This window comes from Thunnus maccoyii, chromosome 12 (genome assembly GCF_910596095.1).
Source record: "Thunnus maccoyii chromosome 12, fThuMac1.1, whole genome shotgun sequence".
NCBI lineage: Eukaryota > Metazoa > Chordata > Actinopteri > Scombriformes > Scombridae > Thunnus > Thunnus maccoyii.
In genome coordinates, this window is record NC_056544.1 from 31180317 (window position 1) to 31193750 (window position 13434).

The 13434-nt window shown below is 37.4% G+C and overlaps 1 protein-coding gene across 1 annotated transcript; it reads right to left on the minus strand.

Moving 5' to 3' along the window:
* Nucleotides 1-1305: 1305 nt before the first annotated feature.
* On the minus strand, nucleotides 1306-2985 carry LOC121908829 (tripartite motif-containing protein 16-like). Its single transcript, XM_042429139.1, has one exon. It carries the CDS (start codon nucleotides 2983-2985, stop codon nucleotides 1462-1464), a length of 1524 nt encoding a protein of 507 aa, XP_042285073.1. The 3' UTR covers nucleotides 1306-1461.
* Nucleotides 2986-13434: the final 10449 nt, after the last annotated feature.

Genomic DNA, 13434 nt, shown 5'->3' on the forward strand with positions numbered 1-13434 from the left:
AGTATTATGAGCTTGATGTAGTCAGAGTATTGCAGTAAAAGTACATAAGTATTATGAGCTTGATGTAGTTCAAGTATTGCAGTAAAAGTACATAAGTATTATGAGCTTGATGTAGTTCAAGTATTGCAGTAAAAGTACATAAGTATTATGAGCTTGATGTAGTTCAAGTATTGCAGTAAAAGTACATAAGTATTATGAGCTTGATGTAGTTAAAGTATTGCAGTAAAAGTACATAAGTATTATGAGCTTGATGTAGTTAAAGTATTGCAGTAAAAGTAGTGGTTTGGTCCCTCTGACTGATATATTATTATATATGACATCATTAGATTATTAATAGTGAAGCATCAGTGTTAGAGCAGCATGTTACTGTTGTAGCTGCTGGAGGTGGAGCTAGTTTACACTACTTTATATACAGTTAGCTAGTTTAGTCCAGTGGTTCCCAACCTTGGGGTCGCGCCCCTCCAAAGGGTCAGCAGATAAATCTGAGGGGTCATGAGATGATTAATGGGAGAGGAAAGAAGAAAAAACAAAGTTCTGATACACAAATCTGTTTTCAGTTTTTGGACTTTTTCTCTAATCTTTGATTTCTGGTGAAATATTGCTGCTCTGAACTCTGTACTTTGTGGTGTTTCAGGAGGAAAACTGCCTCAAATAAACTCTCCTTTAATTTCACATTTTCTCCAGAAGCTTTGAATGAGATCCTGAGATGAAGACAGAAGAAAATACTTTACTCACTGTTAGAAAAAACATCTTTGTTGATTATGTAAAGCTTCAGATTGTTCACACATCAGTAAAGTCTGTTAAATGACTCTTGTTCAATGATTTCATGTACAGATTCACTTCATCCACACAATCAGTTAGTTTAACCCAGAATGTCAGCTATGTACAAGAACATAATAAATGATTATTATCATGATAATTACAGTTTGATTTTATATTTCTTTATGAATTTACAAAGTGATGAGAACAAAATATCTATCATGAGGGAAGTTCTGCTGTTTTCTCTGTTTAAGAAACAACAGAACACAAACACATCAATACAAACATGAAACTAACATTTAGAACAAAGAGAAGTTTATATTTTCATCTGAAGAAACGTCAGTGAAGGTAAAAGACATCATCATGAGCAGTGATAGCCTCCATGGATAAAAACACACAGGAAAAAGTGAATTTCAAAGAAACTGAAAACATCAACAGAACAAGAAAAAAACTAAAAAATGTTGATAATCCCAGTTTGATTGACAGCTGATCTCTGTGCAGTTCAGAAACACCACAGCAACGAGCTCTCAGAAACAATGGAGACAAAAAAAATGAAGAATTACAACAGAATCTGACACATGAAGTCTGAAATGACTTCTGTCTATTTGAGTTTACAGAACTCAGCTGTGTCTCCATCAAAATAAAGACCAAGTCCAGCATAGAGAGGCTGAGTGAATGTGGTCTGGACTCTGTGGAGGAGAGTCATGGTTTCAGAGACGCTGTAGAAGGACAGAATACCTGCTCTGAGACAGGAGTTGAGATATTGTTGAACCAAAATTTATAACTGTTAGTGTCACAATATAAAGCCCAAGATTTGTCATTAAGTCCAAATACACATTCATTCGAGCCTCCTGCTCTGCTGATATTCTTGTATGCGACTGCTACTTCCCCTCTCCACTCCACCTCCCAGTAACAACGTCCAGTCAGACTCTCTCTACTCAGGACCTGATAACATCCAGTGAATCTGTCTGGGTGACGAGAATAAGACTGTTGTTGTCTTATTAGTTCTGCTTTGCTGTTTCCCTCAGATAATAACAGACATGTGTTTGCTGTGTTTGGATCCAGAGTGATTTCACATGAATATTTTAAGAACTCAGTTCTGGTCTTGGGTTCTGGTTGTGACAGTAAAACGTCCAGTTCAGTCACTGCCAGTGAGATGTTTGTCCATTTCTCCCTCAGGATGTCCCGTAGTTGATCTCTGAGCTGTGACACAGCTGCTGTCACATCCTCAAAGTATCTCAGAGGACGGATATTGATGCTGGATGAGTCTGTAGGTTCACTGAGTTGTGACAGTGAGGGGTAGTTGTGTAGAAACTGGTTGTGATCCTCTGTGTGTGAGAACTGCTTCAGTTCAGCATCTTTCCTCTTCAGCTCAGTGATCTCCTGCTCCAGCTTCTCCTGAAGCTCTTTGACTCGACTCACTTCAGTTTCCTGCTGGGATCTGATCTGCTGCTTCACATCAGAGCTTCTTTTCTGGATGAGACGGATCAGCTCAGTGAAGATCTTCTCACTGTCCTCCACTGCTTTATCAGCAGAGTGACTGACGGCCTCCACCTCCTGTTGAAGCAGCTTCACATCTTTCTCTCTGTCCTGGATTCTCTGCTGGATGTTTTGTCGACTCACCTCGAGCTCTCTCCACTTCTCAGCCCTTTCTGCTGCAGCTGAGACTGTGTCGTGTCCTTTATGTTCATCCGCAGAGCAGAGATAACAGATACTCTGCTGATCAGTACGGCAGAACATCTTCATCACCTCATCATGACGAGAGCAGATGTTCTCCTGGAGCTTCTCTGAGGGGTCGACCAGCTTGTGTTTTTTAAATCTAAGTGATTCATAATGAAACTGGAGGTGTTTCTCACAGTAAGAGATCAGACAAGTCAGACAGGACTTGAGGGCTTTCAGCTTCCTCCCAGTGCAGACATCACAGGCCACATCTTCAGGTCCAGCATAGCAGTGATCAGCAGGAGCAGCTTGGAGTCCAGTCTTCTTCAGCTGCTCCACTAAAGCTGCTAACATGGTGTTTTTCACCAGGACAGGCCTCGGTGTGAAGGTCTGTCTGCACTGAGGGCAGCTGTAGATCTTCCTCTGATCTTCTTCATCCCAGAAGCCTTTAATACAGTTCATGCAGTAGCTGTGTCCACAGGGAATAGTCACCGGATCCTTCAGTAGATCCAGACAGATCGAACAACAGAGGGTTTCTCTGTCCAGCTGATCTCCTATCTGCGCCATTTCAGCTCTCAGGGGCAACGACTGTCTGAGTTTCACTTCCTGGGAAGTACAGGACTACATTACATGTTGGTTATACCCATTTTCAAACTGTAGATCTGAAGGGGAGGGAACAAGGAAATATGAGCACAGAGTGGACTTCGTTCTGTTTGAAAGAATATGTTTATGTTTCCTTATTTACAGTGCAGTGTCTGTTAAAACCTGCTCAACATTTCAAAACACTTTTGTATTTAGGTGTAAAATATTAGTCCAGTGGTTCCCAACCTAGGGGTCGGGCCCCTCCAAAGGGTCATCAGATAGATCTGAGGGGTCGTGAGACGATCAATGGGAGAGGAAAGAAGAAAAAACAAAGTTCTGATACACAAATCTGAAATATGGTCAAAGTCTCCCCTTCTATTCCTGAGTAATGGCTGTTCATTGAATAACGGCCAGAAAAGTGTTTTTGCAGAACATTACGATGTCACAGTGAAGCTGACCTTTGACCTTTTGAATACAAAATGTCATTACTTCATTGTTATATCCTATTAGACATTTGTGTGAAACTTTGTCATAATTAGTGTTTAAATTCTTGAGTTATGGCCAAAAACATGTTTTGTGAGGTCACAGTGACTTTGACCTTTGACCTTTGACCACCAAATTCTAATCAGTTAATCCTTGAATCCAAGTGGACGTTGATGCTAAATTTGAAGAAATTCCCTCCAGGTGTTCCTGAGATATCATGTTTATTAGAACGGTGCAGGTGTAAGTATACTGTAGTGTAACAGGTGAAATAGAAATAATAATATAAAGATAATGAATTAAGTAAAAACTGTAGTGTCATGCAAACAGTAAAATAACAATCCAGGAATACAACTACTGATCTTTCAGGGAGGCAAATAATAAAAATAATGTTCTTTATGTTTCAGTGTAATTTATTTTTGGTGAAAATTTTAAAAAAATGTTTTAATGTTTCACAATTTGTTAGTTGTTTTCTCTTTGCTTTGTGCAAAATGAATAAATGATGATAGAGTAAAAATAAATAGATCAGTATTAGAAGTAATAAATGAAAAGAAGTGTAGGAGTGTGTGTCTGTCTGTGTGCAGCCAGCAGATGGAGGCAGAGACTGAAACACAAACAGACTTAGTTCACTCCATTAATAGAAATATATTTATATACAGTCTGTATATAAATGACTGTATATGAATATATTTATATACAGTTCATGGTTCACTCTGTCAGAATACCTCAAAACAAAAAATGATGTAAAGAAAAAAGAATGAAAGAAAATTTAAGTTGATAATGATTGACTATAATAAAAAAAAAAAAGACCAAAAAAATCAAATACTTATCAACAATATTAATGAATAAATGTAATAATTACAATTTGAATATTTTTAATCTCATTTTAAGTGATTTTTTTTGGTAGGAAAATTATTAATTTAATGAATATTACATAATTTCTATTTTATATCTTCCTTCTTTATATATTATTATTATATTATACATTAATGAGTATATTACAATTTGAGTTTTTTTATTATATTATAAAAATTTCAATTCAAATTTTTATTTTTTATTACATTTAAAACATTTTTTACTTATGATATTAACTAAATGTCATGTAATTTAAAATTTACATCTTCACTGCTTCTCTGATTTATTCATACTCATCTTTTTAAATTAAATTTTAATTAAATTTTTTAAACTTATGATATTGCATAAATACTGTGTATTTTAAAATTTCTTATATTTTCTATTTTATTTCTGCTTCTTATATATCATTATCATATATTTAATAAAAGCATTGATATGGTGATGATATACATAATATTATAATCTGAGTATTTTTTAAAAATTTTATTCTATTTTTATGTTTTTTAGAAATTCAATTTAAAATATTTTTTTATATTTATTATATTAAATAAATACTAAAAATGTCTTTTATTATTATTATTATTTTATTTTATTTACTTCTTATATTATTATTATTATTATTATTATTATTATTATATCAACAGAGCAACAGAGGACAACAACTAAATATGAACTTTCAATATTTTCTGATAATATTAAATGTATGTTTACATCACAAATGCTTGTAAACACATTCAGATATTTTTCATTATGGTCATACAATTGTGATATTTCATATGATAGATGTACACGTACATATAAAATACATGTACACATGCATGCACCGTCATATGATACATGTACACATATAAATACATGTACACATACATGTAAAAAACACTATACTGTCATATGATACATGTACAAATACATATAAAATACATGTACACATGCATGCACCGTCATATGACACATGTACACATATAAAATACATGTACACATACATATAAAATACATGTACACATACATATAAAAACACTATACAGTCATATGATACATGTACAAATACATATAAAATACATGTACACATGCATGCACCGTCATATGATACATGTACAAATACATATAAAATGCATGTACACATACACATAAAAAACACTATACAGTCATATGATACGTGTACAAATACATATAAAATACATGTACACATACATGTAAAATACAGTATTTTGTCACAAACATCACTGATTGTTTTCTAATGTTTTTACAGACCTCAGCAGGCTGAATGAATCATGTTTCTAATTAAATTATCAGTGAGGGAAGTTTCATGACATCATCGTGGCATATAACTCTGTGTGTGCATGCGTGTGTGTGTGTGTACGTGCATATGTGCATGCGTGTGTGTGTGTGTGTGTGTGTGTGTCCATCTGCCTGCTAGAGATCAATAATTAAACACGACTAATGGGCTGCGAGCTGCAGCCAGAGACATCTGTCTGACTCTGTGTATGTGTGTGTGTGTGTGTGTGTGTGTGTGTGTGTGTGTGTGTGTGTCATGGAGCCAGACTGAGCATGCCCAATTCTGCCGTATCATAACGAGGTCAGAGCCTCAGCTTGACCTGCTGACCTCCAGAGACACAACTACTGCAGATAGTTTAAATATTAATGTGCTGATTCTAACACTAGTACTGATACTTACACTGGTAGTGATACTAACACTAGTACTGATACTTACACTAGTACTGATACTTACACTAGTACTGATACTAATACTGGTAGTGAAGTCAAGTCAAGTCAATTTTATTTGTACAGTCCAATATCACAAATCATAAATCTGCCTCAGGGGGTTTTACAGCCTGTACAGCAATACGACATCCTCTGTCCTCAGACCCTCCATTCAAATAAGGAAAAATACCCTAAAAAACTCTTTAACAGAGAAAAAATGGAATTACTAATGTTAACACTGATACTAATACTAGTAGTGATACTAATACTTTAAAGTATAATTTACCTATATAGTGGTATTGATTTCTATCACTCTGGTTTTGACTTTTTTTTTAATGAGACATATTAAACTACAAAACTCTGGCAGTTTGTTTTCCTTCCAGTTCATGAGTTAAATATGAATATTAATTGATGATGTAGTGAACAGTTCTCAACTGTTCTTGGGATAAACATGTGGAACTTTTCACCCACAGAACTCAAAATGGATCCTGACTGGGAACATTTTAAAGTCAAACTGAACCAGTTTTTAAACAGGGATCAGTTGTACAGTCATGAGTGATCTGCTGCTTGTCGTTTTATGAAACCTTTTTGTGTATGTTCTTCCTTTTTGAATTTTGTGCTTTAATGTATGTATATTTATTGTTGAGTTTGGTGTTTTGTGCTTTAATGTACATTATACCCTGATCTGGGTGAATACTCGATTCTGATTGGCTGCAGGGTGTCCATTAATTCCTGATAATGGACGCCCACTAAGTAGTTCCAGTGAAACTGTTAAATTAATGAGTAATCATAGTGACAGGGACGTAGCCAAAGCCTCTGTTTACAATTAATTGCAACACATTACAACAATGAATGACTTCAACATTCCTTCTAACTTATTTGGAGAATATGACGACTTTGATGACAGCTGAAGAAAGAGAAGCTGAAACGAAAAGGGAGAAACAGCACGAGGAGTTAACACTGGGATAGCTAGCTCATCTTGTTGTTGAACATACTGTCGAATGATATTTACTGTTTGTCAGCCGTATGCAGAGTTATTGACCTTGAATCTTGCTAGCATAACGTTAGCTTTCCGGCTCATAGCTGAGCCAAAGGGTTCTACGAGCTGAGCGGACTAGAAGTATCTCCCGCTGCCAAGTCGTATCTAAGGTTCGTCCTATTTACTGGAGTAGTGTACAACGTTTCCATTGCATAAGAACCTTATGGGATAGTAATGATTGTTCTAGGTATTAGAAAATAAAAATGAATAATACTGGACACCTCTTCAGGCATTACCCCTTACATATATATGTATTGTTGAGTCTTGAGAGTTATGTACTTCAAAAGCCCATCTAGGGACAAACATTGCAAAATGATCTTAGGCTATAAATGCTGTGGTATGTGGTGTTAGTTTGCTACATATTTGTTCCTATACAAATAAACATTAAATAAACACAGGAACAACACAGGTACAGTTCAGAAGCTCAGGAATTTAATGTAATTCAATGTAATGAATTTTTAGTAAGGAGAGAAAAACCAAATGATCAATAGTCAAACCCAGTTTCATTGACATTAACTGACCCACTTTAACCCAAATAGCCTAAATATGTATCGCAAATACCAACATGTGTGTCCCACCGCAGATACACACTGCCTGCAGCAACAAAACCGGAGATCATTTATTGATTATAAATCATTTTTGATGGATTTTTTGAGTTGGGATCTCAGATTTCAGAGGGAGCTGTGTGAAAACCATAGACTGTATAAAAATATGGACGTAGTTACCGTGATGTCACTCGTTGGTTTCTGAAGAGCAGTTTTGAAGCTCAAAGCGAGCCGCTCCGGCCGTCACCATCTTGGCAGTGCGTGACGCTGCCTAACTCCCAGCCAATCAAAAATGGGCAAAGAGGCGGGCCGAATGGCTGAAACAAGCCACCTAGCGGCTGGCAGACCTGTCACTCAAAGCAGCCATGTCCTTCATTATGCAGAACTTTACGGCTTAATAAACTTTAAACGGGTGAGTTATAAAAAAATTCCCCCCCCGTACAGTTGTCATGAAAGAGGAAATTAGCTACAGAGACCAAAACCGTTGTTTGTACCAGGCTGTAAACATGTTTATTTCTGCTGTAAAGTTGGACATTTTAACATGGGGGTCTATGGGGATTGACTCGCTTTTGGAGCCTCAAGTGGCCATTCAAGGAACTGCAGTTTTTGGCACTTCCGCATTGGCTTCATTTTACAGCCCCGGAGGTTGCCGCTTGGTTGAAACTGATAAATTACCTTAAGTGATGTCACTTGAGTCAACATGACGACGTGTCCACAGCAGGAGTTTGAGCTCTGCAGATACCTCCGTCCACATTAAAACGCCAAAACGGGTAATTCTCCTCCTACTGGGCATGAGCAGAGGACAGACGAGCAAGTCAGCCACAGAAAATCAGCAAAGAAGAAACTGTATACTGTTTCCGTTTCCATGGCGGCTTCCTGACATTTAGTTTATTGCAGCAGATTCCAACAGTTTGAGCAGAGAAAGTTGGTAAATATCTATGTTTATAGAGAGAACAACATCTGTCTGCCATTGTTGTTATTATTGTTGTGTTTCTTCTTCTTCCTCTTCCAATGAAACGCCGCTCTACTGCCACCATCTGTTCTGTCAGTGATATGACAGCGTTCCCACAAAGCTCAGTTTTCCCTCGTACACACGACAACGCCAAGCCGGCGTTTTCACATTTACACACTCTGGAGGCCGTTCTGGAAAAGCTCAGTTTTAATCTGGACGGAGGAACAAAATGGAGAGAAGAAGATCCGATTCTGAATATAGCGGTCTCAGTGAAATATTGTGACAATAGTCCGACTCAGTGATAGTCCCGGAGCCAGAGAGAGCAGCAAGTGAGCCAACTGTCAATCACAGCTGTCATTTAACACCCACACAGCAGACATCAAAGCTGCTATAAGTCTTTAAATCTTATTAACGGAGCAATAATTTCCTAAATGACCACCAGCACACTTATTAGAGGGCCTGAATTTAGAGATTGAGACCAGAATGACTCATTAAAAAACAATGATTGACTCAGTATTTCTAGAGAGAAGTTGAAGCTTTTTGAAGGGGAGTCAGTTGGGGCATCTAGCTGTACCTTACAGAGTTGTGAAGTTGGAGGAGATATTTCAGACACCCTTGGTACAGGAAGTAAAAATCCTGTTAATTTTTCACACAAACAAAGTTGGAGACTCTCAGTTCTCTCTTCTACAGTTTGTATCAACATGAAACTCTCCTGGTTGAATCATCAGGACAGAAAATATCTGATTCTTTTGTAAAAAAAGTCAAAGCTATAAGACTATGGACATAAAGATTTTGACTCCCAAGGTGCATTTCAGCAAGAAACAGCCAATCACAGAGCTTCAAATTACAAAAAATGTACAATCTGCAGATTAAATCAGTTGACTTTTGATTTCTGGGTGAGTGAATTCAGTAACCATGGCAACGTGTTTTGTTTACGACTTCAGAGACGAAGTATTTTTAGTTCATTACACTCCGATTCACACCTCTGACTTCCTCCTTCTCCATAGCAACTGCAGCCGAGGCTCATGGGTATTGTAGTGTTCTTAGCCGTCTGCCAAATTAACAGAGTGTAAATAATTTAACTGGTGTCAGAATATAAACCTGTAGGAATGTCACATTATCCAGGAGAGTCCTGAGTTTCTATGTTCAGTAACGTCGAGGAGATTGTTTAAAAAAAAAACTTTAAAATGAGAATACAGAATGAGGAACTTCACAGCTCTGTTGACAGTCCTTAAAGAAATGTTCTTAAGTCTCATATAAATATACTGAGCTCTTCTCACTTTTCCACAAACAACTCACCAGATAAAATTTTGACACTGAACAATTCTGACTTTATTTTTTTTACTGGTGTCTGCGGTGATTTTAACCTTCAGCCCAAAAGAACATTTTAATTTCATGCAAATGTCTTTTGCTCATTTTGATTCCCAGTAGAAAATATATTAAAATACTTCAAAGAAAATGAAGAAAAGCTTTCACTTCTATGATAGAACTGCAACAAACTGCCACGACATTACGTCAGCAAACAAGATATGTCATGTCTGTGAGCTTTACAGGTGTTGGTAGGATCTAATCTCTATACTAAGCTAAGCTAACCACATCCTGTCTCCAGCTCTCTATTTACAGGACGGGTTCACAGTTTTTCAAGCATTTCTTAAAACAACAGGAAACCTGTTTTTCTTGCTGTAATCATTCCTCCTGTTCATACTGACCACTAGAAGATCCCTTCATGATGAACTTACAATGGAAGTGATGAGAGACAAAATCCACAGTCCTCCTTCAGTGCAAAAAAATGTATTTAAAAGTTTATCTGAAGCTAATATGAAGCTTCAGCGTCCAAATGAGTCAAATCAAGTAGATATCTTTCAATGTTACAGTCTTTTTAGTGCCTCTTCCTCTCCTCACTGTTCATATGGACACCTGACAATTGTTTTAAGACACACTTGGAGATTTGTGAACCTGTCCTTTAACACAGAGATTAAATATGTATAAGATTGATCTGAACACTCTGAGAAAGAAAGACCATGTTTTCCTAAACTAATCCTTTATCTCAAACTCTGAGGGTTCATTTGTTGCTCAATAACAGCTGAGCTAAATTTAGATGTAGAGATACTCGTTTTCTGTTTGTTTTTCTCCTCAGGTCGCTTTCAAACATTACACAGGAGGAACAGAGTTCAGTTCATCTCAGCTCTGACAAAACTCTGAGACAGAGAGAAACATTTCTGTTACATGAACAGGAAGTTACATTTTGCCTCTTCCTGTTTCCTGCTCAGTTTTTATTTCTTTGGCTCCAGTTAGGTGCAGTGCTTCTAATTATACATTTTCATACTTTGATAAATGCAGCATTTATACTGTGAGGAGGGTTGTTTTGAAGACTGTGGAAGTAGTTATTCCCTCAAACAGCTCAATAATAAATAATAAATAATTAAGCTTTTCAAATCTCTGTGGTTTATGATGAGGATTTGTCAACATCTCCTGTTGTCCTGTTTCTTCCCATGTGACCTGAACGCAGCGTCAGCTTCACTGCAGCTCTGGGAAAAGCAGCGTGGACCTCCCTGCTCACATGCATGAGTAGCTGCAGCTCGGCTCCACAACAGCGCTACAGTTCATCAGTAATTGTGCAGAGAAGGGCGCATTATCTCTCCCATCATTCCCATTCACTAACTGGTCCTTTCAGCTGGGAGATAAAGGCTTGTTGTCTCTCTTGGAGGAGAGCAGATTCACAACACCAACTGAGACTGATGACTCCTGAAAGAAAGTTAAAGATGGAACTTATTTTCAAGATTTGTGCTTTTGAGGCATTTCTGTCCCGGCAAGAGTGACACAAGAACCAGGACGTCAATTAAAAACACATGAAGTGATTTTATTCATGAAGAAAACATTCTTGATATAATGAGAAGCTTAAGTTTACGGCGGCGTATTGCTGCCACCATGAGAAAAGTAGCTTGTTGATCTTCAATGAAGTCCCCATCAAAGCCTTTTCTCTTTAAAAAAAAGTTAACTGTTTTAAAATGCCAATAAAAACATGCTAGACTGAAATATAACATGCATGCTACAGTATAATACTGTACTGTAGTACCAGAGCTAACTAGCTCTACACTGCAACACAAGGACAGCATTGTTTCATTATTTCCATGTCTTATAAATGGAGAGGATGACAACTTTTTATGTGGGACCTGTTAGCTTTAACTTCCTCTTCTTTTACCCTTCTTTAGTCTTTTTTGCATCATTACACTGCACTAAGTTATTATTATATTATCATGTGTAGTACATCGCCATCTCATGCATATTTAAGACCACTTTACAGGATTCGTGTTTTCAAATGAGATCATTGGAAACATAAAAGACAGTCAGACGGTTTTGAAAATTTCTTAAAGCTCGTTTTTCAAAAAGTCAGCTGTAGAGTTTCTAGCCAACTTGCTCAGCTAACATTAGTTAGCTGGTGAGCTAGCTTTAGCAAATGCAAGCAACATTTGTCATTTCAGCCCATAAAATCTACAGTAACTGTTTTTTTTTCTACTGAAATCAAGGACTTTATTATTTCAAATATTTACATGAATTTTCACTGTTATCATCTCCATATGTGCTGTGCTAATGGAAAGTGGGTTAGCAATTGTCAAATAATTACATTTCCAATGTGACTTGCCGAACACAAACACTGCCGGAATTTTACTGTCCAGTACAGTGTATGTTCATTCATCACAGAGTATGAAAGACTGATGACAAAAATGCTCTGTCTGACACCGTGTCTACACACAGGAAGTGTAGCATGAGCAGCACATTTAGCAGAGCAGCGTTCAGGTACAGTGTTGAGTGTAGGTCACCCGTGTTTTGGAAGCGTTCAGAACCCAATACACAATTCCTGTAGTTACGCATGTAAAACAAAGGAAAATAGACTTGAAGCCTACAAATATGCTTCAGGTGCTTACGTGCATATAGCACATGTGACAGGCGAGCCGTTACGTTGGCTGTTTAGACAGCTGTTTGATTAACAGTTAAAGATGCATAATGTTCCATCAGACGTGCACGACACAGACAACTGAAAAACACGGCTGAGGAGCTTTCCATATAGACACGGTGTAAGGCTAATGAAACAGAAGCTAGCTTAAAAACATTTCAGCTCTATGTACACTCTCAGGTGTAATAGGCCGATCTGAAGTACTGCATCAGTTACCAAAGAGAGGATCAACTTTAAAAAATAAGTAATACGTAAGTTAAATATTGAAGTGAAACTGCTAAAAATCACACTTTGGTGGCATTTAGAACAACATTAGCTCTATTAAAAAAAGTGCAGCGGGGCAACGCAGAGGACTCTGCAAAACAATGTAGAGTTGTCCTGCAAAAAAGTTGAACATCTTCTGGCAAGACGCTGCATTGGCTGATCACATGACCTACATGCAAGCGCAAATTCCTGGTGGTTTATTTATTAACGTGGACGCCATATTCAACAGTTTACGCCTTGAGACTTTCAATAGTTGTAAAATCCTGTCTGTTAGTATTATAAATGGCTGTGCAGTGTTTTGGCGTCTGATAAACCTTAACATGCATTAATCTGTAGCTCCAACTTGACTCCCTGGATCATATTTCATTTTCTCACTAGGACCTCAAACAACACGCCGCCACCACCGCAGCCCTTTGCATTGTTGTAACACAGGGCTGACTTCAGTCTGAATGCAGCCTTAGACACATTTGGTGTTCGTAGAGAGGACGTGTGCTGCGTATCGTAGTTGTAGTTCCCTCCAGCTGCCAGTAGGTGTTTAACTCTTAGCACCTTTAAAACGTTTCACGTTCAGAGTTGCAGTTTGTGTGTCTCAGTTGGATGGAGTTATGAAGTAACAGCTTTATTTGACTGGACAGCGGAAGCA